The 27,570-nt window shown below is 36.8% G+C and overlaps 1 protein-coding gene across 8 annotated transcripts in view; it reads right to left on the minus strand.

The window, feature by feature from the left end:
- Positions 1-27,570, minus strand: part of PSD3 (pleckstrin and Sec7 domain containing 3) — a 706,647-nt gene that overhangs the window by 153,211 nt on the left and 525,866 nt on the right. For all 8 annotated transcript variants that reach the window (XM_027597421.2, XM_027597423.2, XM_027597424.2 and 5 more), the window contains one exon: positions 13,312-13,505. In XM_027597421.2, the coding sequence (XP_027453222.1) occupies positions 13,312-13,505 (194 nt within the window). The remainder of the gene's footprint in view (positions 1-13,311; positions 13,506-27,570) is intronic.

Genomic DNA, 27,570 nt, shown 5'->3' on the forward strand with positions numbered 1-27,570 from the left:
TGAGGGTTTCCTGAATCACATTTAGGTCTTTCATCCATTTTGAATTTATTTTTGTGTGGTGTAAGAAAGTGGTCCAGTTTCATCCTTCTGCATGTTGTTGTCCAATTTTCCCAACACCATTTACTGAAGAGACTGTCTTTTTTCCATTGGATATTCTTTCCTGCTTTGCCAAAGATTAGTTGACCATAGGGTTGAGGGTCCATTTCTGGGTTCTCTATTCTGTGCCACTGCTCTATGTTTCTGTTTTTGTGCCAGTACCATACTGTTTTTGATGCTTACAGCTTTGTATTATAGCTTGAAGCCTGGTATTGTGATGCTACCAGCTTTGGTTTTCTTTCTTTTTCAACTTTCCTTTGGCTATTCAGGATCTTTTCTGGTTCCTTAAAAATTTTAGCATCATTTGTTCAGCTCTGAGAAAAATGTTGATGGTATTTTGATAGGGATTGCATTGAATGTATAGATTGCTCTGGGAAGCACAGAAATTTTAACAATATTTGTTCTTCCAATCCATGAGCATGGAACGTTTTTCCATCTTTTTATCTTCCTCAGTTTCTTTCAAGAGTGTTTTATAGTTTCAGAGTACAGATCCTTTACCTCCTTGGTTAGGTTTATTCCCAGGTATCTTATGGTTTTTTGTGCAATTATAAATAGGATAGATTCCTTAATTTCTTTCTTCTGGGTCATTGTTAGTTTAGAGTAATGCCACTGACTTCTGTGCATTAATTTTGTATCCTGCCAATTTGCTGAATTCCTGCATAAGTTCTAGCAATTTTTGGGTAGAGTCTTTGTGTTTTCAACATAGAGTACCACATCATCTGTGAGGAGGAAAAGTTTGATTTCTTCATCGATTCGGATGCCTTTTCTTTCTTTCTCTTGATTAATTTGGGGATATTGAACCAACCCCGCAGCCAATGAATGAATCCCACCTGGTTGTGGTGAATAATTTTTTTAATGTACTGTTGCTTTCAATTTGCTAGTATTCGTTGAGAATTTTTAAATCCATGTTCATCGGGGATATAGGTCTGTAATTCTCCTTTTTAATGGAGTCTTTGTCTGGTTTTGGAATCAAGGTGATACTGGCCTCATAGAATGAGTTTCAAAGTTTTCCTTCCATTTCTATTTTTTGGAATAGTTTCAGAAAAATCAGTATTACTCTTAAGTGTTTGGAAGAATTCTCCTTGGAAGCCACCCAGCTCTGGACTCTTGTTTGTTGGGAGATTTTTGATTACTGACTCAATTTCTTTGCTGATTATGAGTCTGTTCTAATTTTTTTATTTCTTCCTGTTTCAGTTTTGATAGCTTGTATGATTCTAGGAATTTATCCACTTCTTCCAGATTGCCCAATTTATTGGCATGTAACTGCTCATAATATTCTTTTATAATCATTTGTATTTATTCAGTGTTGGTTGTGATCTCTCCTCTTTCATGATTTTATTTATTTGGGTCCTTTCTCTTTTCTTTTTCATAAGTCTGGTTAGGGGTTTATCAATTTTGTTAATTCTTTCAAAGAACCAGCTCCTAGTTTTATTGATATGTTCTACTGTTTTTTTGATTTATATATCACTGATTTCTGTTCTAAACTTTATTATTTCCTTCTGCTGGTTTTAGGCATTATTTGCTATTTTTTGTCCAGCTCCTTTAGGTGTAAGGTTATGTTGTATATTTGAGATTTTTCTTGCTTAAGGAAGGCCTGTGTTGCTATATACTTCCCTCCTATGACCACCTTTGCTGCGTGCCAAAGGTTTGGGACTATCATGTTTTCATTTTCATTCTTCCATGTATTTTTTTATTTCTTTAATTTCTTGGTTAGCTCATTCATTCTTTAGCAGAATATTCTTTAGCCTCCACGTATTTGTGGTCTTTCCAAATTTTTCTTGTGGTTGACTTCAAGTTTCACAGCATTATGGTCTGAAAATATGCATGGTATAATCTCAATGCCTTTGTACTGGTTGAGGCCTGATTTGTGACCTAGTATGTGATCTATTCTGGAGAATGTTCCCTGTGTACTTGGAAAGAATGTGTATTCTGCTGCTTTAGTATGAAATGCTCTGACTATATCTGTTAAGTCCATCTGGTCCAGTGTGTCATTCAAAGCCCTTTTTCCTTGTTGCTTTTCTGCTTAGATGATTTGTCCATTGCTGTGAGTAGAGTATTAAAATCCCCTACTGTCATTGGATTATTATCAATGACTTTCCTTGTTATTAGTTGATTTATATATTTCTCTGCTCTGAAGTTAGGGGCATAAATATTTACAACTGTTAGATCTTCTTGTCGGATAGACCCTTTTATTATAATACAGTGTCCTTCTTCATCTCGTTTTACAGTCTTTGGTTTAAAATGTTTGTCCGATATTAAGTACAGCTATTCCAGCTTTCTTTTGATGTCCATTAAAATGATAAATGGTTCTCCATCCCCTCACTTTGAATCTGAAGATGTCTGTGGGTCTAAAGTCCATCTTGTTTAAGAAGCGTATCAATAGGTCTTGTTTTTTTTTTTTATCCATTCTGATACGCTGTGTCTTTTGTTGGAGCATTGAGTCCATGTACATTCAGAATAATATTGATAGATATGAATTTAGTGCCATTGTATTACTTGTCATGTTGCTGTTCCTGTAGATTGTCTCTGTTCCTCTCTAGTCTTTGTTGTTTTTGGTCTCTCTTTTCTGCTCGAAGGGTTCCCCTTAATATTTCTTGCACAGGTGGTTTAGAATTCACAAACTCCTATAGTTTTCACTTGTCTTGGAAACTCTTTATCTCTCCTTCTATTCTGAACGACAGCCTTGCTGGATAAAGTGTTCTTTTTTTAAGAGAGAGAGAGAGAGAGAGAGAGCATGAGCAGGAGGAGAGGGAGAAGCAGACTCCCCTGCTGAGCCCAGGACCATGAGATCATGACTTCAGCCAAAGGCAGACACTTAACCAACTGAGCCACCCCCTGGATAAAGTATTCTTGGCTAAATATTTTTCCCACTTAGCATGTTGAATATTTCCTGCCCTCTCTTCTGGCCTTGTAAGCTGCAGTGGCCAGGTCTGCTGCTAACCTTATATGCTTACCCTTGTAGGTAAAGGACTTTTTTTTTTTGTCCCTAGCTGCTTTCAGAATTCTCTCTTTATCTTTATATTTTGCAAGTTTCACCATGATACATCATGGTGTTTATGTTTTTGTTGATTTTGAGGGCAGTTCTCTGTGCCTCTTGGACTTGAATGCGTTTCTTTCCCCAGATTAGGAAAGTTCTCAGCTATAATTTGTTCAAATAAACCTTCGGTCCCTTTATCCCGCTCTTCTTCTGGGACTCCTATGATATGGATATTATTGCACATTATGGAGTTGCTGTGTTCCCTAAGCCTAACTTCGTGATCAAAGTTTTCTTCCCCTCTTTTTTTCATCTTCATTATGTTCCATAATTTTAACTTCTCCATCACCTATTGTGTCCTCTGATTCTTCCATCCTCATTGTGACTTTATCCATTCAGTTTTGCATCTCAATTATGGCATTTTTTCTTTCTGCCTGACTACTTTTTAGGTTTTTTATCTCTCTAGCAAGGGTATCTCCGGTGTCTTCTATGCTTCTTTCAAGCCCAGCCAGTATTCTCATGACTGCTGTTCTAAATTCTTGTTCAGATGTATTGCTTATATCTGTTTTGAGTAAATCCCTGGATGTGATTTCTTCTTGATCTTTCTTTTGAGGAGAATTCCTCCATCTGGTCATTTTGTCTAGGTTTCTGTCTTTTGTGTGTTATGAAAGCTTGTTATGTTCCCTGCTCCTGAGAGTAATGCTATATCAAGAAGGGGTAATACACTGTTCAGGGCCTGGCACTTCAGGAAGTGTTTCTGGTGCATGCTGTGCACTCTGCTGTTGTGTTTTGGCTGCCCTTTCCCATTGGTCAGTGCTCTGCAGAGTTCCTCCTTGCTTGCAGTGGGGAGTGTTTAGACATTTAACCAGGTATGCTTTGATTTGTTTGATACAATAAGCCTGTTTTTTTTTTAAACCTGATCCAAAAAGAGAGAAAAGGACAAAAAACCCACAAACTAAAAGCAGTAAGTCTGATTCCAAAGAAAGAAAAAAAAAAAAGCCTGATACTAAAAAAGAGAAAAGCAAACAAACAAAAAACTATAAACTACAAATCATATTCCAAAGGAAAAAGAAAAAAGAAAGCCTGGTCCTATTTCCATCAGAACTGAAGTTGACACTTTGGAGCACTCTATGATCAGTAGACTTGGTGTATGCGGGGGGCTTATGCTACTCCTTTGTGGGAGACACCTGCTGCGCTGGCTCACAGTCCAACCTGTTGTAGTAAAGATGCACCTGCAGGGCACAGGGGGGCAGGGTTTGGTGTAAGTGGCTCAAGACTCCACCGGGGGTGCTGTGTTGTTCACTGAGGTCCAATCATGCTGTTGGGAGAGGGAAAGATGGCATCACTCGATCTCTCATCCCTAAGAGGGGAGCTCGGGCTAACACTGTTCAGAAAGCCCTAAAAGAAAATTGAACAACCTCCCTTCTGGTGTCCCAGGCTGATCCCTGCTCTCAATTTGTCTGTGCCTGAGCCATGGGCACATCCAGTGCCACAGTTCTCCTGTGTTTTATGTCTGGCACCTGGATGGAATACAAAACTCCAAATCTTAAAGGACCTGCTATGGCGCAGACCCACTCCCCTCCTCTGGAGCTGAGCCTCACCACATTGTGTCTGGTGCTGTTCTGTCCCAGGAGAGTAGTTGCATGGCAGTGCAGGTGCTTGGAGTTTATGGTAAAGCACAATGAAAAACTGTGAACAGGTTATCTGCCCTCTGTGCATACTTCTGTACCTTGCTAATGAATAGCTGCTCAATGGTGCCTGGAGGGTATTTTTTCCTTGGAGAGGCAATATACCCTCTTCCAGATGTACCCCAGCAAGGGGAATATTCTCTTCCAGTGTGACCCAGGGGATCCCTACACAATACTTTCTGCTCCCAGGTCTCCGCCCTCCTCCTCTCCAGCAGAAATGCTGCCCACCCCACTGGACTCCTGTGAATGGCACGGTCTTCTAAAACTTCAAACTGTGAACTCTCCTCCTTGTAAAAACTTGCAAAAGTCCATTCCTCTGGATTCCCCAGTCAACGGTTTTGGGGAAGTATTTTTCCTGTGTGAACTAACATGCTGCTCTCTGTCCCCCTCTCTCTTTCTCTCGCTCTCCTTCCTCCACGGAAAGTGCTCCCTCCTCCCCTTCACAGCACCATGGCTTTTCTCTCCTCCAATTCACATCACTGCACCTTGTACATGCCATGTTCTCAGAGTCTCTCTAACTGTGCAGATTGTTCTCTTAATCCGCAGATCAATTTCCTCGGTGTTTAAAATGATTTGATATTACCCTAGCTGTGTTCAAGGGAGAGGCAGGACCTGGGTACCCCTACTACTCTGCCATCTTAACTCCTTAAGGTGTATACCTTAACTCCTTAACACCTATACCACAATTTCTTTCTCCAGTTATCAGTCAATGGATATTTGGGCTCCTTCCATAATTTGGCTGTTGTTGATAATGGTGCTAATAAATCAGGGTGCAGGTACCCCTCTGAATCAGTATTTCTGTAACCTTTGGATAAATACCTAGTAGGGCAATTGCTACATCACAAGGGTGGTTTATTTTTAACATTTTGAGGAACATCCATAGTTTCCTACAGTGGCTGCACCAGTTTGCATTCCCATCAACAGAGTGTAAGAGGGTTCCCCTTTCTCCACATCTGTGCCAAGATCTGTTGTTTCCTGTTTTGTTCATTTTAGCCATTCTGACAGGTGTGAGGTAGTATCTCATTGTGGTTTTGATTTGTATTTCCCTGATGATGAGTGATGTTGAGCATCTTTTCATGTTTTTGTTAGTCATCTGGATGTCTTCTTTGGAAAAATGTCTATTCATGTCTTCTGCCTATTCTTAAATGGATTTTTTGTTTTTGAGGTGTTGAGTTTGACAAGTTCTTTATGTTTTGAATACTAACCCTTTATCAAATATGGCATTTGCAAATATTTTCTCCCATTCCGCAGGCTGTCTTTTAGTTTTGTTGACTGTTTCTTTTGCTGTGCATTAGCTTTTTAAATTGAAGAAGTCACAGTAGTTTATTTTTGCTTTTGTTTCCCTTCCCTCCAGTGATATGAGTAGTAAGAAGTTGCTCTGGCTGAGGTCAAAGAGGTTGCTGCTTGTGTTCTCTAGGATTCTGATGGTTTCCCATCTCATATTTAGGTCTTTCATCCATTTTTAATTTATTCTTGGGTATGGTATAAGAAACTGGTCCAGCTTCATTCTTTTGCATGTTGCCATCCAGTTTTCCCAACACCATTTGTTGAAGAGATGTCTTTTTCTCACTGGATATTCATTCCTGCTGTATTGAAGAGTAGTTGTCCATATAGTTGTGGGTTCATTTCTGGGTTTTCTATTCTGTTTCATTGATTGATGTGTCTGTTTTTGTGCCAGTACCATACTGTTTTGATCACTACAGTGCTGTAACATAGATTGAAGTCCAGAATTGTGATGGCTCCAGCTTTGCTTTTCTTTTTCAGGATTGCTTTGGCTATTCAGGGTCTTTTGTGGTTCCATACAGATTTTAGGATTTGTTTGAGCTCTGTGAAAAATGCTGGTGGTATTTTGATAGGGATTGCACTGAATGTTGTAGAGAGTGCTTTGGGTAGTATAGACATTTTAACAATGTTTGTTCTTCTAATCCATGAGCATGGAATGCTTTTCCATTTCTTTGTATCCTCTTGAATTTTTTATAAATGTTCTATAGCTTCCACGGTACAGATCTTTTACCTCTCTGGTTAGGTTTATTCCTAGGTATCTTACAGGTTTTGGTGCAATTATAAATGGGATTGATTCCTTGATTTTTGCTTCTTCATTATTGGCAGAGACAAATGCAATAGATTTCTGTACATTGATTTTTTTATCCTGAGACTTTGCTGAATTCATGTATGAGTTTTAGCAATTTTTTGGTGGAGTCTGTTGGGTTTTCTACATAAGAGTATCATGTTGTCTGTGAAGTGTGAAAGTTTAGATTCCTCCTTACCATTTTGGATGCCTTTTATTTCTTTCTGTTGTCTGCTGATGCTTAAGACTTCCAGTACTATATTAAATAATAGTGGTGAGAGTAGACATCCCTGTGTTGTTCCTGACCATAGAGGAAAAGCTCCTAGGTCTTCCCCATTGAAGAGAATATTAGTTGTGGGTTTTTCCATATATGGCCTTTATTATATGTTGAGGTATGTTCCCTCTAACCCTACTTTGCTGAGGGTTTTTTTTTTTCATCATGAATGGATGTTATATAGTTTTTTCAAATGCTTTTTCTGAATCTATTGAAAGGATCATATGGTTCTTGTCCTTTCTTTGTGGTGTATTATTTTGATTTATTTACTAATATTGAACCACACTTACAGGCCAGGCATAAATCCCACTTGATAGTGATGAATGATTTTTTTAATGTACTGTTTGATTTGGTTTGCTACTATTTTATTCAGAACTTGTACATCCATAAGCATCAGGGATATTGATGGGTTTTCTATTCTGTTTCATTGATTGATGTGTCTGTTTTTGTGCCAGTACCATACTGTTGGTAAGGTACTACCTTACACCTGTACCTCTAGTTCTCTCTTTTAGTGGAGTCTTTATTTTTGAATTCAGGGTAATTCTGGCCCCACAGAATGAATGTGGAAGTTTTCCTACCTCTTCTGTTTTTTGAAATAGTTTGAGAAGAATAGGTAATCACTGTCATTTAAATGTTTGATAGAATTGACCCATGAAGTCACCTAGCCCTGGACTAATTCAATTTCTTTGCTAGTTATTGGTCTCTTCAAGTTTTCTATTTCTTCCTGTTTCAGTTTTGGTGGTTCACATGTTTCTAGGAATACATTCATTTCTTTCAGGTTGTCCAATATGTGGGCATATAGTTTTTCATATATTTTTTTAAGATTTTATTTATTTATTTGCAGAGAGAGACACAGTGAGAGAGGGAACACAAGCAGGGGGAGCAGGAGAGGGAGAAGCAGGCTTCCCATTGAGCAGGGAGCCCAATGTGGGGCTCAATCCCAAGACCCTGGGATCATGACCTGAGCTGAAGGCAGACGCTTAACGACTGAGCCACCCAGGCACCCAATAATATTTCTTATAATTTTATTTCTGTGGTGTTGGTGGTTATTTTTTGTCTCCTGTTTTGATTTTATTTGGTTCCTTTCTCTTTTCTTTTTGATAAGTCTGGCTTCTATTTCTTCTTTGATATCCTGGCTAACCCATTCATTGTTTAGTAGCATGTTGTTTAACCACCATGTGTCTGTGCCATATATATATATTTGTGTTTGACTTTAAGTTTCATAGCACTCTGGTCAGAAAAGATGCATGGCGTGATTTCAATCTTTTTGTACTTTTTGTGGCCTGATTTGTGACCTAGTATATGATCTATTCTGGACAATGTTCCATGCGTAGTCAAAAAGAACCTGCATTAAAGTGCATTCTGCTGCTTTAGGATGAAATATTCTGAATATATCTCTGAAGTTCATCTGGTCCAGTGTGTCATTCAAGTTATTGTTTCCTTGTCGATTTTCTGCTTAGATGATCTGTCCGTTGATCTAAGTGGGGTAATAGAGTCCCCTACTCTTATTCTATTATTATTAATGAGTTGCTTCATATTTGTTATTGTTTTATGTATTGGGGTGCCTCCATGTTGTGTGTATAAATACTTCCAATTATTAGATCTTACTTTTAGATTATCCCCTTTATTATGATATAATGCCCTTCATCTCACAGTGTTTGGTTTAAAGTCTAGTTTGTCGGAGAGAAGTATTACTAATCTGGCTTTATTCTGATGTCCAGTTACATGATAAATATATCTCCATTCCATCAATTTCAATGCACAGGTGTCTTTAGGTCTAAAATTAATTTCTTGTAGGCAGCATATAAATGGGTCTTCTTTTTTTAATACATTCTGACACTGTGTATCTGATTGGAGTGTTTAGTTCATTTACATTTAGAGTAATTATTTTTTTAAAGATTTTATTTATTTATTTGACAAGAGACATAGCGGGGGGGTGGAACACAAGCAGGGGGAGTGGGAGAGGGAGAAGCAGGCTTCCCGAGGAGCAGGGAGCCTGATGTGGGGCTTGATCCCAGGACCCTGGGATCATGACCTGAGCCGAAGGCAGACGCATAACAACTGAGCCATCCAGGCACCCCACATTTAGAGCAATTATTGATAGATATGTATTTAGTGCCATTTTATTACTTGTTTTGTTATTTTGGGAGATTTTCTCTATTACGTTCTTGTCTTTGTCACTTTGGTCTTTCTTTTCCACTCAGAGTCCTCTTTAATATTTCTCATAGGGCTGGTTTAATGGCCATGAACTCCTTTAGCTTTTCTTTGGGAAACTCTTTATCTTTCCTTCTATTCCTTGCTAGATAGAGTATTCTTGGCTGCAGATTTTTCCCACTCAGTACTATGAATATAACATGCCACTCCCTCTTAGTTTGCCAAATTTGTGTTGAGAGATGGGTCTTCCTTGTAAGTTAGGGACTTCTTTTTGTCTTGCTACTTTTCTCTTTATCAGTACATTTTACAAAATTTAATTACGATGTCATGTTCTTGGCCAGCTTTTGATTTTTTAAAAGATTTATTTATTTGAGAGAGTGTTGGGGAGGGGCAGAGGAAGAGGGAGAGAGAATCTCAAGCAGACTCCCCGCTGAGCACGGAGCACAACACAGGGCTCAATCTCATGACCCTGAGATCATGACCCGAGATGTAAGAGTCAGATGCTTAACTGAGTGAGCCACCCAGGCATCCCAGCTTTTGTTAATTTTGATGGGATTTCTTGGTGCTTCCCAGATCTGGATACCTGTTTCCTTTCCCAGATTAGGGAAATTTTCACATATTATTTTCTGAAATAAATTCCCTGTCCTCTTTTCTCTGTCCTCCTCTAGTATACCTAGAATATGAATGTTATTACATTTGATGGAGTCACTGAATTCCCTAAGTATATTCTCATATTGCAAAATTCTTTCTCTCTTTTGTTCAGCTTATGTTTCATTATTTTATCTTGTATGTCGCTTTTTTGGCCCTCTGCTTCTTCCATCCTTGTGTTTGTTGCATCATTGTTTGGTCATTGCATTTATTGTTTCGAATCTCAGTTATTGAATTTTTCATTTCTGACTGTTTTTTTACTCTTTTATCTCTGTGGTAAGGGTCTCCCTGGTCTTCTGTTCTTTTCTCAAGCTAGCTAGTATACTTATAATTGTTGTTTTGGATTCCCCATCAGTCATATTACTTGTATCTGTTCTGCTTAGATCTCTGGCATTTTGCTTAAGTCTCTCTTCTCCTCTGTGTTAGAAAAGCCTGTATGTTTCCCGCTCCTAATAGTCATGGCTTTATGGAGAAGAGATCATATAGGTCCAGGGCCCGGTACTTCAGATACTGTCTCTGGTGTGTGCTGCATGCCCTCTGCTACTGTGTTTTGGCTGCTGTATCCTTCAGGCCAGTTTCTGCAGTGGCTTCTCCTTGCCTGCAGTGGGAAGTGTTTGGTCTTTGGCTAGAATGTGGCATGTTTTAACTAGGTTCACTTTGGTCTGTGTGTTAAATGAGAACTGATACTTCCACTTGAACTGAAGCCATGCAGAACTCTTTGGTCAGCAGCTGTGGTGTGGGCAAGGGCTTCTGCTGGTCTTCTGAGGAAAGGGCCTGCGGCACTGGGATTGAGGCAAGCTTCACTGAGAAGGGCAGTATTACCAGATTGCAGGGATGTGAAGCTTTGTATAAGGAGGTTAGACATCCAGTGTGGGCACTGTGCTGCTTACTGCAGGTGGCTCTGTGTTTATGCTGCGGGGTAGCAGAGGAAATGGACCTAGCCAGTTCCTCTGTTCCTGGAGAGGAGTATCTGTGCATGCTGTCTCTCAGGGAGGCAAGCCAAGAAGAATGAATAATCTCCCCACTGTTTGTTTCAGGTGTTTTTCAGATTGCTGTTTCTACAGTCTGCCCCTGGTTGTTTGTCTGACTTCTCTCCAGGAACACTGTAGTGCCTTCTGAGCTGTATCCCAGCCAAACCTGCTGACTTTTAACACTCTAGGCTTTAGGGACATGATGTGCGCAGGGGCCTGTGCTGGTCTTTGGGGGGAGCGCCTCACCTAGGCAGAAATTCTTAAGTTGCTAAAAAGATAAAAATCCCATGACACTTAAAACTGCCCTAATGAATCTGAAGTTCTCAAAGGAGTTAACTAAGGCTTTAAAGGAGTTATATTGGCAGGAAAATCTAGCGTGATAGAGAAGGTCTATGATGGCTCAACTACTAAGGAACTCCCAGGTTTTGTACCTATACTCGTATACAGTGGTCAGCTAAGGGAGTAGAGCTTCCAGCCAGGGAATTCTCTCCAATAATCCTTAGAAGTGTCCCAGGAAAACAAGAAAGAAAGAAAATTTCACTGGTAAGATGAATCTGGGGACTCTTTGAAATAAGTTAATCAATTATGTCAATCCATTGCTAAGGAAGTGAATCAATGAAAAGATGTTCAAGTAGGTTAACTTTGCAGAATGTAGTAAAATACACCAAACCAATGATTGCTGTTTTGCTTCCTTTTTTGCCTTTCCTGAATTGGTATTTTCAACTGCAGTTATTCTGCTCTTTGCTTCTGGAACTTTATATAAAGTTGTCAAATATTTCTGTATTTTTCATTTAGCCTATAGAGTGAATTTACATCCTTACCTAGGGAAAATGGACACCGACCAGCAAATTTAAACCTTGGAGATGGGAGCCACTCTTAGGCATGACATGTGGGACAGAGATAAGTATATCTGTGGTTATAAATGAAAAATGGTACTATGTTTACCAAAGGCTTTGCTTGAACTGGCTGGAGAAAGGGTGTGTGTGTATGCTGCCAACAAAGAAATGAATATCTAGTGCTTTGTCCACCAAAAAGAATCCCTTTCTATGAGAACTGTATCCTATTCATTCTTGAGGGAACTTTCCCTCTTTGCATTTCGACCAAGTGAGTGCTGACAATTACAGTATTCCATCTCTCATACAAATCAGGGTTGTGCCCAGAATACAGTAAATTCAATCAGGAAAGAAGGAGAATACTTTTTGTTGACAAAATTGAACACTTGCTCTAAAGTGCTGCTAATAATCATATAACCAGCCATGTAAAAGAAACCTGTTTCAAAGAGTAAAGATGACATGCAATATAATGCAGAGACAGAAATGGACAAAGGGTCCTGGAAACATTCTTCATTTTAAGTGTGTCCTTGACCTTTTTTTTTCTAAGCCAGTTAGACTTGCTGTCACTTGCCACTACAAGAGTCCTGAAACAATTCTCTTTGAGAAAATTTAGTAGTCTAATAGGCTAGTATATAGACTGTACAGGATATATGGTAGAGGTACTCCTAAGGAACTTGGAAAAACTGAGAAACATACTCAGCATCATAAGTCAGTGTCAAAGCCACTCTATTACAATATTTCTCTTGACTGTAACCCAAAAGAAGGTGCTAACAAAGTACCCAGCCACGGACAGAAGTAGTGGTACTATCCATCCAAGCAGTGCATATTTGTGTCTCTAGGTAGGTAGGAATACCCTAATGGTTTAACCCACTAATTCTGAGCATACATACTAGCTTACCTTAGCCCGTTCAACTATATCAAATTGCTATTTCACTTTCTGCATAGGTTATTCTAAGCATAGAAATGTACTTCATTTCTTTCAAATCTCAAATACTATTACCCCTGTCAGTAGATAACGATGTCTCATACCTCACAGAACCGTCAGATGGGACTCCTTTAATTTTCCAGTACTAATTATACCATGCTTGCCTACGAAACACCTATCCATCTCCCATAAAGGCCAATCCCTCCAAATGTGTGCAGAATGCCATTCCTTGCCTTCCTTGTCTGTGGGATCTTACATTATTGATTATGCTGTGTTATAAATTCACTCTTCCCCTCAACCACCAGAGATGTAAACTCCATGAAGACAGGGACCTTGCCCATCCCATTTGCTGCTACATTTTTGATGTCTAGTATACAGTTAAGTACCCAGAATTATTTGTTGAAGGCAAGAGTAAATAAATGAATAAAAGATTGGAAATGAATAATCTGTAAGACGTCTTCCATTTCTGAAGTTCTATAATTCTACTTGGAGAAGAGCAGGTGCCACAATGGATTTCTGACTTAGGGTTAGAGGCTTCATCAAACTTCAGTTAATACTTCTCTAGATAAACCTAATATAATTTTTCTTCATCCTTGACTTTACTTCAAATAAATTCACTTTACATTTTGGGCCTCAAGATGAAATAAACCAAACAGACAATGACAACAAATTGTGCTTACTCTTCTTTCCATCCATATCTGCATGGATCTTCCGAGCCAAGAATCCACTTTTGTACACAGCAGCATTTGGGTCATGAGGAATGTCTAAGAATGGGTTGGTAGTGCTCCCAATACGACTGAGGGTCTTTGGATGTGTCCCATTAGCCTTCTCATCAGTACCTTCGGATGGAGATTTTTTTTTCTCTTCATCATCTCTAAAGGGAGAAAACACAGATTGAGCACCTAACATAATACTCAATGAACAAAGTTATTTTGTGTAATAAACTACCATGTTTTCCAGTAGTCTATCAGTCTTGATAACAAAAACTGTAATAACAGGCATCATTTACTATGTGTCTATGTGCCAGGTATTAATGATCATAACAATTTTCTAAGAATGACATTAGTATCCCATATTAGAGATAAGGAAACAAACTCAAGGGAGTTTAAATAAATGCCCAAGGACACAGATCTAGTAATCAAAGAAAGATAGTAAGGATATGAACAATCTCTAAAGCCTTTGCTCTTTCTACCCACTACAGAGCCTTCATGTCTGTCCTCTTTCAAAAGAGTGGGGATTCTTTGGTAGAGATCATGATTTTGATTTTGATTTTTGATTTCTACATGGTTTAGCACATTGCCAAGTATACAGAATACAACAAATAATTATAGATTCAGTCCAATGAATAATATTGAATGATAGCTGCCAAATAACAGTTAATTCTCTTATACTGAAACCCCCGGTAAAGCTATTAATGAGGTAGGATGGTGGTGTTATCCACAGTGCTTTGGCATCTTATAGCGACTACTTTGCCAACTGCCATAAAAGTGTGGGGCACCCTCACAGCCACTGAGAAAACCTTTAATTGGCCAATCTTTTTTAAAATCTCTGTTCCGGGGTGCCTGGGTGGCTCAGTTGGTTAAGTGTCTGCCTTGGCCTCAGGTCATGATCTCAAGGTCCTGAGATTGAGCCCGACATCTGGCTCCTTGCTCAGCAGGAAGCCTGTTTCTCCCTCTCCCTCTGCTCCTCCCCCCCCCGTTCTGCTCTCCCCTTGACCCCAAATAAATAAAAAATCTTAAAAAAAAAATCTCTGATCCTTCAAGGAGGGCAAATTTAACTCTGAGATTCTAATGTACATTAAGTATGAAGGAGGCAGAAAATGGATGGTTACATTCAATTAATAAAGAGGAATGAAGAGAAGAAGAAAATTAATAAACTCTGATATACTGCTAAAAAACAGCACCAAATTAAGAGCATTTGTCTTAGTTCACCTGTTCAATTTCCTCAATCACCTCTGGTTTAAATGCTTATTAGATTGATTAGTGAATATTTTTATTAAAAAGTCAAAATAATCACAACCAAAATATATTTAAAAGAAACCAGAAAATTAATAATAATCAAAGTGTTTATTTGGTGATCAAATTAAAATAGTCTTTTTTTTCTCCACTGCTATTTGATTATCGTGAGATATATAAAAACAACACTGGGCCCTTAGACATCTATACTTAATTTTTAATTTTGAGATTTTAGATTTGTAAAGATAGTACATACATTCCCATCTGCCCATTACCCAGTTCCCCCTAATGTTAACAACTTATATAACCATAGTAAAAATTTCAAAATGAAGAAAGCAATAATCCAATACTATGAATTAAACTTAAGGCTTTATTCAGACTTTACCAATTTTTTCACTATTTTTTTTTTCTGTTCCAGGATCCTATCCATGATCCCACAGTGCATGTAGTTGTTATGATTTCTTAGTTTTCTCCAGTCACCAACAGAACCTCACTCCTTCCTCGTCTTTCATGACCTTGACATTTAGAAGAGTATTAGAACTGGCCAGTTATGTTACAGAATATCCCCAATTTAGGTTTGTTTGATTAGATTGAGGTTGTACATTTTTGGGAAGGATATCATACTGATGGACCCTCTCAGGGCATCAGATGAGGGTATATATGTTTTATGACCAGTGATATTAACCTTGATTACTTGGTTAAGGTGCTGTCTGACAAGTTTCTATTCTGTAATGTTACAATTTTCTTTTGTAAATGTTTTGGGGAAAATTTGTGACTATGAAAATAGCCTGTTTCTCCTTAAACTTCAGAACACTAATATGAGCATTCATCAGTGGATCTTGCCTATGACAATTATTATTGTGCTGCTCTAATGGTGTTTTTTTATTTCCCTCATTTGTTCTACATTAGTAATTGCAATTCTTCTGTAAGTATGGACACATGGATATAATCTTATTCTTTTGCATTATAATAAAATACTATCATTATTAAATTTATTGCTCCATTTTTTTCAGCTTTGGCCACTAGTAGTTCTATCAAGGAGGCTTCTGTCTCCTTTGAACATGCCTCCCTCTTTTTCCTTTTTTGTTTTTTAAGCACTTCTTTTAGGTACCACAAGAAGATGCTTCTAAGCTCATCTTAAATTTTCCTTATGTCGACCCTGGAAGAAATGTCTCCAAGAAGTTCCGTTCTTCTTGCTGGACAACGGTATTTAGAAACCAAATCTAGGTACTAGATGTGTTCACTGTATATAGAAAATTGCCACCTGCGTTCCTCTTTTAGTTAATTCCTTTCCCCTACCAATTCTTGAAAATTACTGATGTCCTCCATCCCTATAGATTTCCCTTTCTCAAAATGGCATAAAACTGGTTTCTTTTACTCAGCAAATTAAATTTAAGATTCATCCATATTGTGCAAATCAATAGTTTGTTTCTTTTTATTGCTAAGTACTATTTCATTTTGTGGTATACCATATTTATTTTGCTTATCCATTTGTCTCCCTGCTCCCAACTTTACTGAAGAACAACTGATTTTTAATACATTTTTTTAAAGTTTTTATATTCCAGTTAGTGAACATACAGTGTAATAGTTTGTACAACATAGTGATTAAACACTTCATCACCTGGTGCTCATCACAACAACTGCATTCCTTTATCCCCATCACCTCTTTAACCCATCTGCCCACCCACCTCCCTTCTAGTAACCATCAGTTTGTTCTCTACACTTAAGAGACTGTTTCTTGGTTTGTTTCCTTTTTTTGTCCCTTTATTAATTTGTTTTGTTTCTTAAATTCCACATATGAGTGAAATCATATGGTATTTGCCTTTCCCTCACTGACTTATTTTGCTTAGCATAATGCTGTCTAGTTCCCTCTGCTTTGTTTGCCTGCCTTCTCTTCAGGAGCAGCACAGTGCCTTCTAGTCTCTATGCCAGGCAAGCCTGCTGACCTTTAAAACTCCAGGCTCTAAGCCCCTCTGATGGTAAGAATACATAAAATCCAGCCCCTCTTGTCTTCCAAACCAATGGCTTTGGGTTCTCCTTGTGTGTTCCCCTGTGTGCTCCTCTTTTATCCTTCTCTACAACCACACTTCTCTCCCCTCTGTAGCACCTGGCATCTGTTTCTCCCCCAAATCACTTCTCTGCACTCCTTACCGTATTCAATGTCTTCTCTTCCTTTAGTTGTGGAGTTTGTTCTGTCAGTCTTCATGTCAATTTCTGGGTTACTTAGGATTTGATAGCTACCTAGTTTGTGTTCATGGAACAACATTAGTCTAGGGTCCTCCTACTCTGCTGCCGTCTTCCTCTCCCTCTGGAATAACTGATTTATGCAATGTAAGAGATTTAGTTATTTATTAATTTATTTAAAATTAATGGTCACTATTGATGTTCAGGAAATATCTTCTGGATATTGCAAAAATCCTGAAAAATTACAATTTGTTATTATATGGATTACATTTCCTCTTGTATGTTGCTTTATTAATTTTTTTAATTGACAATTTAATGTGAGATATTTAAAGTATACAGTATGAGGATTTAATATACATATACATCATGAAAAAAGTCACTTCATTGTGTTAACACACCCATCACTTTACATATTTATATATATGTATATACAAATATTTTTTGTGTGAAAACATTTAAGTTCTACTCAGAAACTTTCAATTATTCAACAGTGTTATCAACTGTAGTCACTATACATTATTTCCTCAGATCTCCTCTATCTTATAACTTATAACCATCTTACATACTTTTACCAGCTGTTCCTTACTTCCCCCACACCTCAATGCCTGAAAATGACTTTTATACTCTCCATTGCTATAAATTCAACTTAAAAAAAAATCCCAGATATCACAATACCACAAGTGATACTATGTAGTATTTATCTTTCGATGTCTAACTTAATTCAGTTAGCATAATGCTCTCCAGATTCATTCATGTTTGCTGCCTATGACAAGAGTTCATTCTTTTTTAGAGGCTGCATAATATTCCATCATGTATATATACCTCATCTTCTTTATCCATTCATCTGTAGACAGACACTTAGGTTTTTTCCATACTTTGGCTATTGTAAACCATTCTGCTATAAACATGAGAGTACAGGTTATTCCTTCAGATAATTATTTTGTTTCCTTTATATATTCAGAAGTGGGATTACTGGTAGTTCTACTTTTTTAAAAAAGATTATATTTATTTGAGAGAGAGAGTGCGCACACAAGAGAGAGAAGCGAGGACAGAGGAAGAGGGAGGAAACAGACTCCCTGCTGAGCAGGGAGCCTGACATGGGGCTCAATCCCAGGACGCTGGATCATGACCTGAGCTGAAGGCAGATGCTTAACCGACTGAGCCACCCAGGTGCACCAGGTAGTTCTGTTTTTAGTTTTTTGAGGAGCCTCAGTGCTATATGCCATAGTGACTGTAGCAGTTAACATTCACACCAACAGGGTAAATGTCTTTTCCCATTTAGTAGGTTGCCTTTTTATTTTGTTAATGGTTTCCTTCATTGTGTAGAACTTTTTAGTTTGATGTAGTCCCACTAATTTTTGTTCTTGTTCCTAAATTTAAAAATTATTGTCAAGACCAATGTCTAGAAGCTTGCTCTTTATGTTTTCTTCTAGGGGTTTTATGGCTTCAGGGCTTATAGTCAAAGATTTAATCCAACTTGAGTTGATTTTTGTGTGAAGTAGAAGATAAGAGGTCCATTTTCATTCTTTTCCATGTGGATATTCAGTTTTCCTAAAACCACTTATTGAGGGGACAATCTTTTCCCCATTATCTATTCTTGGCTGCCTTGTCAAAAATCAATTGAACAAATTTCTGTGAGTTTATTTCTGGGTTCTCTATTCTGTTCCATTGATCTGTGTGTCTGTTTTTTTTTTTTTTTATGTCAGTACCATACTGTGTTGATTATTATAGATTTGTGGTATAGTTTGAAGTCAGGACTTATGATGCCTCCAGCTTTGTTCTTTTTCAAGGCTGCTTGCCAAGACACCACAAAAAAAGAGATCTACAAGCCAATCTCTCTCATGAATATAGGTGCAAAACTCCTCAACAAATCTTAGCAAACCAAATCCAACAAAACATTAAAAATATTACATACCAGGGGTTGTGGCTCAGTTTTTTAAGTGTCTGATTCTTGGTTTTGGCTCAGGTGTTACATGGGTCGTGAGACTGAGCCTTGCATTGGTGGGGGGCGGTCCATGCTTAGGGGGAGTCTGCACAAAGATTCTCTCCCTCTGCCCTACACCCATGTGTGTGCATACTCTCTCTCAAAAAAAAAAAAAAATCATACACCTGATCAAGTGGGATTTATTCCCAGGATGCAAGGTGGTTCAGTATTTCCAAAACAACCAAACGGATGTCACAGCAATACAGAAAGGATAAAAACCACATTTCAATGGATGCAGAAAAAGCATCTGACAAAGTACTACATCCGTTCATGATAAAAATCCTCTGCAAAGTAGGTCTAGACAGAACATACTTCAACATAATAAAGGCTTTATATAAAAAACCCACATCCAATATCATACTCAATGGGGAAAAAGGGAGAACTGTTCCACTCAGGTGAGGAACAAGACAAGGATGTCCACTCTCACCACTTTTATTCAACATAGTACTGTCTTAGCCATAGCAATTAGACAACATAAAGAAATAAAATGCATCCAAATTGGTAAGGAAGAAGTAAAACTTTCAGTATTTGCATATGACCAGAAACAAAAATAGAAAATCCTAGACTCCACCTAAAAATCACTAGAACTTATAAGTGAATTCAGTAACACTGCAGGATACAAAATCAATGTATAGAAATCTGCTGAATTCCTATACTATAATAATGAAGAAGCAAAAAGAAAAATCAAGAAAAAATCCCATTAACAATTGTGTGAAAAAGTTAGATACCTAGGAACAAATATAACTAAAGAGATGAAAGAACTGTACTCTGAAAACTATAAAATACTGATGAAAGAGATTTAAGACAATATCAAGATATGGAAAGACATTCCATGCTCATGGGTTGAAAGAACAAATATTGAAAATGTCTAAACTACCCACAGCAATCTACAGATTTGATGTAATCCCTACCAAATACAACAGCATTTTTCACAGAGCTAGAATCCTAAAATTTGTATAGAACCACAAAAGACCTCGAATAGCCAAAGCAATCTTGAAAAATACAAAAGTGGAGATATCACAATTCTAGATGTTAAGTTATATTACAAATCTGTAATAGTCAAAACATTAGGGTACTGGCATAAATACAGACACATAGATCAATAGAACATTATAGAAGACCCAGAAATGAATCCATAACTATATGGTCAATTAATCTTCAACAAGGGAGGAAGGAATATACAATGGGAAAAAGACAGTCTTTCCAAAAAGTTTTTATTTAAATTCCAGTTAGTTCACACACAGTGTAATATTAGTTTGAAGTATACAATACAGTGATTCAACACTTCCGTACATTGCCTAGTACTCATCAAAAGTGCACTCCTTAATCCCCATTACTTATTTATTAACCCATCTCCCAATCCACCTCCCCTTCTGGTAAACCATCAGTTTGTTTTCTATGGTTAAGAGTCTACTTCTTGGTTTTCCTCCCTCTGTCTTTTCTTCTCCTTTGGTTGGTTTTGTTTCGTCGATTCCACATATGAGTGAAATCATATGGTATTTGTCTTTTTCTGACTGACTTATTTTGCTTAGCATAATAATCTCTAACTCCATCCTCATCATTGCAAATGGCAAGATTTCATTCTTTATTATGGTTGAGTAATATTCCACCACACACACATGCACATGTGCGCGCGCGCGCACACACACACACACACACACACACACCCCACAACTTCTTTATCCATTCATCAGTCATGGACACTTGGGCTGTTTCCATAATTTGGCTATTGCAGATAATCCTGCAATATATGTGTGCGGGTAACCTTTTCAATTAGTATTTTTGTTTCTTTTGGGTCAATACCAAGTACTGCCATTGCTGGGTGATAGAGTAGTTCTATTTTTAACTTTTTGAGGAACACTGATACTGTTTTCTGGAGTGGCTGCACCAGTTTGCATTCCCACTGACAGTGCAAGAGGGTTCCCCTTTCTCCACATCCTCACCAACAGCTGTTCTTTCCTGTGTTGTTAATTTTAGCTATTCTGACAAGTGTGAGGTAATCATCACATTGTGGTTTTGAGTTGCATTTCCCTGATAATGAATGAGGTTAAGCATCTTTTCATATCTGCTGGCTATCTGTATGTCTTCTTTGGAAAAATGTCTACTTATGACTTCTGCCCATTTTTAAACTGGATTATTTGTTTCTTGGGTTTTGAGTTTTGTAAGTTCTTTATATATTTTAGATGCTAACCCTTTATTAGTTAAGCCATTTACAAATATCTTCTCCTATTCCATAGGTTACCTTTTAGTTTTGTTGACTGAAGACAGTCTTCAACAGATGATGTTGGGAAAACTGGACACCTACACGCAGAAGAATGAAACTGGACCACTTTCTTATACCATACACAAAAATAAACTCAAAAGAGATTAAAGACCTAAATGTGAGACTTGAAATCATAAAAATCCTTGAAGAGGGTACAAGCAGTAACTTCTCTGACATTGGCCATAGCAACATTTTTCTAGATACGTCTCAGAGGCAAGGGAAACAAAAGCAAAAATAAACTATTCGAACTACATCAAAATAAAAATGTTCACACAGCAAAGGAAACAATCAATAAAACTAAGAGGAAACCTATGGAATGGGAGAAGATACTTGCAAATGACATATCTGATGAAGGCTTAGTATCCAAAATATGTAAAGAACTTATAAAACTCAACACCCAATAAAAGAATAATCCAATTGAAAAATGGGCAGAAGACATGAATAGACATTTTTCCAAAGACGACAAACTGATGGCCAAAAGACACATGAAAAGATGGTTACATCATTCATCATGAGGAAAATACAAATCAAAACTACAATGAGGTATCACCTCATACTAGTCAGAATAGCTGAAATCAACAACACAGGAAACAACAGGTGTTGGCAAGGATGTGAAGATGTGGAGAAAGGGGAACACTCGTGCACTGCTGGTGGAAATGCAAACTGGTGCAGCCATTGTAAAGAGTATGGAGGTTCCTCAAAAAGTTAAAAATAGAACTATCCTGTGATCCAACATTTGCACTACTGGTATTTATCTGAAGGATACAAAAATGCTAATTCAAAGATATACATGAACACCAACATTTATAGCAGCATTATTTACAGTAGCCACATTATAGAAGTAGCCCAAGTGTCCACTGACTGATGAATGGATAAAGAAGAGGTGGTATACATATACAATGGAATATTACTCAGCCATAAAAATGAATGAAATCTTGCCATTTGCAATGATGTGGATGGACCTAGAGAGAATTATGCTAAGTGAAATAAGTCAGAGAAAGACAAACACCATATGATTTCACTCATGTGGAATTTAAGAAACAAAACAGATGAACATATGGGAAGAAAAAAAAAAACAGAGAGGGAAGCAAATCATAAGACACCCTTAACAACAGAGAAAAAACTGAAGGCTGATGGAGGGAGGTGGGTGTGGGATGGGTTAAATGGGTGATGGGTATTTAAGGCGGGCACTTGCTATGATGAGCCTTGGGTGTTATCTGTAAGTAATGAATCACTAACTTTTACTCCTGAAACCAAATCAATCAATCATACAGAGAGCAAAGAAAAGTATACTTATCATGATGAAAAATAATAAAAAATAAAATTTAAAAAAGGAAAAAAAAAAGATTGATTTGGCTATTTGATGTCTTTTGTGGTTCCACACAAATTTTAGGATTTTTTGTTCTATTTCTGTGAAAAATGGTATTGCAATTTTGATAGGGATTTCATTGAATCTGTAGACTGCTTTGGCTGGTATGGACACTTTAACAATATTATCCCAATCCATAAACACAAAATACTTTTCCCATTTTTTTGTGCCCTCTTCAATTTCTTTCATCAGTGTCTTATAGTTTTCAGTGTACAGCCTTTCACTTCATTAAATTTATTCCTAAGTATTTTACTGCTTTGGATGCTACTGTACATGGGGTTTACTTAAAATCTGTTTCTGATAGTTCATTGTTTATATATAGAAACATAGCTGATTTTTGTACATTAATTTATATTCTGCAACTTTACTGAGTTCATTTATTAATTCTAATAGTGTTTCTGTTGAACTCTATAGGGTTTTCTATATATAATACCATGTCATCTGCAAACGGAGGTAATTTTACTTCCTTCTTTTTGATTTGTATTTCTTTTTCTTATCTAACTCCTCTGGCTAGGATTTCCAGTACTATGTTGAATAAAATGTTGAGAGTGGGTATCCTTGGCCAATGTTCCTGATCTTGGAGGAACTGCTTTTAGCATTTCAGTGCTGAATAGAATATACGCTATGGGCTTGTCACAAACAGCCCTTACTACGTTGAGATACATCCTCTCCCTACCTCGTTTGTTGAGAGTTATCATAAAAGGATGTTAAATATTGTCAAATGCTTTTTCTGAGTCTACTGAGACAATCATATAGTTTTTATACTTAAACTTGATCATGTGGTACATCACATTTATTGATTTGTGGATGTCAAAACATCCCTGCATCTCTGGAATAAACCCCACCTGATCATGGAGTATGATCTTTTCAATATGTTGTTACATTCAGTTTGCTAGTCTATTGAGGATCTTTTGCATCTGTGTTCATCAGTGATATGGCCTTTTTTGCTGTATCCCTGTCTGGCTTTGGTATCAGGGTAATGTAATTTGAAAGTGTTCCCTCCTCTTTATTTTTTTTTGGAATAGTTTGATAAGGATTGGCATTAATTCTTCTTTGAAGTTTGGTAGAATTCACCAGTGAAAACATCAGGTCTTGGATTTTTACTTTTTGGGAGGAATGCTGATTCAATCTCCTTATTAGTAATTTGTCTGTTCAGTTTTTCTAATTTTTCATGATTTAGTCCTGGTAGGGTGGTCATTTCTAGGAATTTATCCTTTTTTTGTTTTATGTTGTCTAATTTGTTGGCATATAGTAGTCTTTTATGAATGACTGTATTTTCTGTGTTATCAGTTGTAATGTGCTCCATTTCCAATTTTACTTTCCACTTTTTTTTTCTTTTTTAAAGATTTTATTTATTTATTTGACAGAGAGAGACACAGCGAGAGAGGGAACACAAGCAGGGGGAATGGGAGAGGGAGAAGCAGGCTTCCCTGGAGCAGGGAGCCAAATGCGGGGCTTGATCCGGGGACCCTGGGATCATGACCTGAGTTGAAAGCAGATGCTTAATGACTGAGCCACCCAAGTGCCCCAAGTCCTCTTTTTTTCTTAAGTCTGTCTATTTTGCTTATCTTTTCAAAAATTGAACTCTTTGTTTCATTGATCTTTTCTGTTGTCTTTTTTAGACTATTTATTTCCACTCTGACCTTTATTATTTCCTTTTTTCTTCTAATTTGGGGTTTGGTTTGTACTTCTTTTTCTAATACTTTGAAGTATAAAATTAGGTTGTTTATTTACTTAATGTAGGCATTTATTGCTATAAACTTCCCCCTGAGAATTGCTTTTCATGCATCCCTTAAGTTTTGATATGTTGTACTTCCATTTTCATTTGTCTCAAGATATTTTTTTAATTTCTCTTTTGAAAGTTATCTGGGTAACTTCCAGTTTCTAGGTTTTATTTTTATAATGAAAAATTACTTGCGTTTGTAAACACCATCATGATAATAAAATAATAATAGTTTTACAGATCTTTCATAGTTTGGAATCAATCCAGAAGGAAGATTCCTACTATTCAAATAGATTATTCTGTTACTATTATGATTTAATACTGGTAAGTTATAAATTTGGATTCATTTGAAAAACAAAAAGTAATCCCCTGTATTAAAAAAAAGAATTGCAGGTTCACAAGTCAAATATTGCTTGTTGAATATCACTTCATTCTGTGTAGTGTCTTACATCATTTTTTGTTTGTGCAACTGATGATACAAAGTAAATTCTGATGTGAGCAAGCCAAAATATATCTACCTGAAAAAATGATATCTCCTTTCTAGTTTTATCTATTTACAAAGTGCTTATAAAAATTAGACTTAGTTTTCTCACCATACCATTCTATATTATTACATTTGGTAGTCATCAGAAATATAAATTTTGAAATTTTGATTATATTAAATAGATTTTTAATGTGAATAAGCCACATTTCTAAAAGAGAGCACATGACACACATGGTTATTTCTAAAGCAATTTTGATTGCTTTAAGTTATTAAGTACAAGACAAAAATAACAGTAAATGTTAGTTTTTCTTTATCTATGCAGTGGTATTTTAAGATGATCATACTCAAAGTACTATTTTCTCATTTTGAAGGAGGAAAATAGGATACAGATTAAATAAGAGTTAATGGACTGTTAACTGCTTGACTTCAAAATTTATTCATAAATCTGTCCTTAATATTTGGGCATTACTAATTTTGGGGAGTTTGAGCTGTGAGCAGAAAAAAACAGAATGATTATCCCGGGAATTATGTTAATTATTTTAGAAATAAAGAACTATAAGGAACACTACTATATACATTCTTTACAAGCTTGTTTTTTAAGCAAATTAATCTTTTGGAGGGAGTAAACTAAACAAAATCTGAGTATGAAGTTGATGAAGTGTAATTCTGCTTTATAAATTTTAATGTATAATATTTATTATAAAGCATTATCAATTGGAAAGGTGGAACTTTTTACAATTTTTTTTTTGGAATGGTTTTTTACAAACACACAATTTATAAAACTTGGACTGTGTATCAGTGTGGTTAGCCTCAGCATTCTAATTTTGTACTTTGGATGGTTACAGTTTTGTGAAAATTCTGATTCATATGAAAAAGTGGCATAAAAGATAAAGTTTTTATTTTAAGTTGCCTACCTCAAGAACAGAGTACTTTTTAACAGAAAAGTGAGATAGCAGCAGAACATTATTCTGAGATATATAAAAGAAATATGATGATGTTTAAATGTATAAAAATTTAGTACATGTAAGGCATTTTGTATTTTAAGCTGAAAAGTTTGAAACACTATTTAAAATGAATGTAGACTCAAATTCTTTTAAACTCCTGAAGCACTATGAAAAAGCCTTCAACTTCAGTCAACATAAACACAATTTGAAAAGCACTGTACTCAAGAGTTAGCATCCAAGTCCTGTCCCACTTAATGCAAGTAATTCATTTCTGGAAATCAATGTTTGGTCAAAAAATGCAAAATGGGGATCTATTTCCTAGTCCTTGCAAGAGAAAAAAGTGATAATAGTGTATTATATGTCAATCTCAAATAATTTCCTAAGAAGTGTCTAAAGGGCAGTAAAAACGCCTATATATATATATATATATATACATATATATATATATATATATATATATATATACACAGTAATCATTCACAAAAAATATAAGGTGCTTAAAATATTGCTTCCAGGGGCACCTGGATGGCCCAGTGGTTAAGCGTCTGCCTTCAGCTCAGGTCATGATCCCAAGGTCCTGGGATTGAGCCCTGCATCAGGCTCCCTGCTCAGCGGGAAGCCTGCTGCTTCTCCCTCTCTCACTGTGTCTCTCTCTGTCAACTAAATAAATAAAATCTTAAAAATAAAATAAAATAAGATATTGCATCCATACCACCAAATAACTGTGTTTTTAGATTTTATTTATTTAAATATTTGAGAGAGAGAGAGAGAGCGTGTACCTGATTAGTGGGAGGGTGGGGGGGGGTGAAGAATCTCAAGTACACTCCTCATCCATTGTGGAGCCAGACTCGGGGCTGATCATGACCCAAGTGGAAACCAATAGTCGGACACTTAACTGACTGAGCCACCCAGGCACCCCAATAACTGTGTCTTTAAACAAACAAATCCAGCGACATCCTAGTCCAAGATAATTCTTTACTGACAGTTGGGCACAGTTTTCAAAATGACTACATGACTGACCTTCAATTGTAATGTTATTTGATTTTTTAAAATAATTTTTTATTGTTATGTTAATCACCATACATTACATTATTAGTTTTTGATGTAGTGTTCCATGATTCATTGTTTGTGCATAACACCCAGTGCTCCACGCAGAACGTGCCCTCTTTAATACCCATCACCAGGCTAACCCATCCCCCCACCCCCTCCCCTCTAGAACCCTCAGTTTGTTTTTCGAGTCCATTGTCTCTAATGGTTCATCTCCCCCTCCGACTTACTCCCCTTCATTCTTCCCCTCCTGCTATCTTCTTCTTCTTTTTTTTTTCTTAACATATATTGCATTATTTGTTTCAGAAGTACAGAATTTCTGCATGTATTGTTTAAAATGTTGTACTGAGGGGCACCTGGGTGGCTCAGTCAGTTAAGTGTCTGCCTTTGGCTCGGGTCATGATCCTGGGGGCCTGGGATTGAGCCCTGCATCAGGCTCTCTGCTCAGCGGGGAGCCTGCTTCTCTCTCTCCCTGTATGCCTGACACTCTGCATACTTGTGCTCTTTCTCTGTCAAGTAAATCAATAAAATCTCAAAAAAATAATAAAATGTGGTACTGAGTTTTAGGGCTGCAATTATGATTTTTCTCTATATAAACATCAACAAAAAGAAGCTTATAGAGTTACAATGTTTAATATGGTAGCACTGGCCACTACAGCTATTGAGAACTTGAAATGTGGATAATCCAAATTGAGATGTGCAGTAAGTGAAAAAATACACAACAAACTTCAAGACTCAGTACAAAAGAGGGGAGGAAATGTTTCAGTAAGTTTTTTTTTTCTGTTTACATATTGAAATAATATTCTGTATACACTGGATTAAATTAAAAATACAGTATGAAATCAATTTCATTGAATTCTTATTACTTTTAGGATATGGTACTAAAAATTTTAAAATTACATATGTGGCTCGCATTAGATTTCTTTTAGGCAGGTCTGTTGTTAGAGCAGCTTAAATATTCTATGATATTTGAGTATTAAAAACAA

This window comes from Zalophus californianus, chromosome 2 (genome assembly GCF_009762305.2).
Source record: "Zalophus californianus isolate mZalCal1 chromosome 2, mZalCal1.pri.v2, whole genome shotgun sequence".
NCBI classification, from domain to species: Eukaryota; Metazoa; Chordata; class Mammalia; order Carnivora; family Otariidae; genus Zalophus; species Zalophus californianus.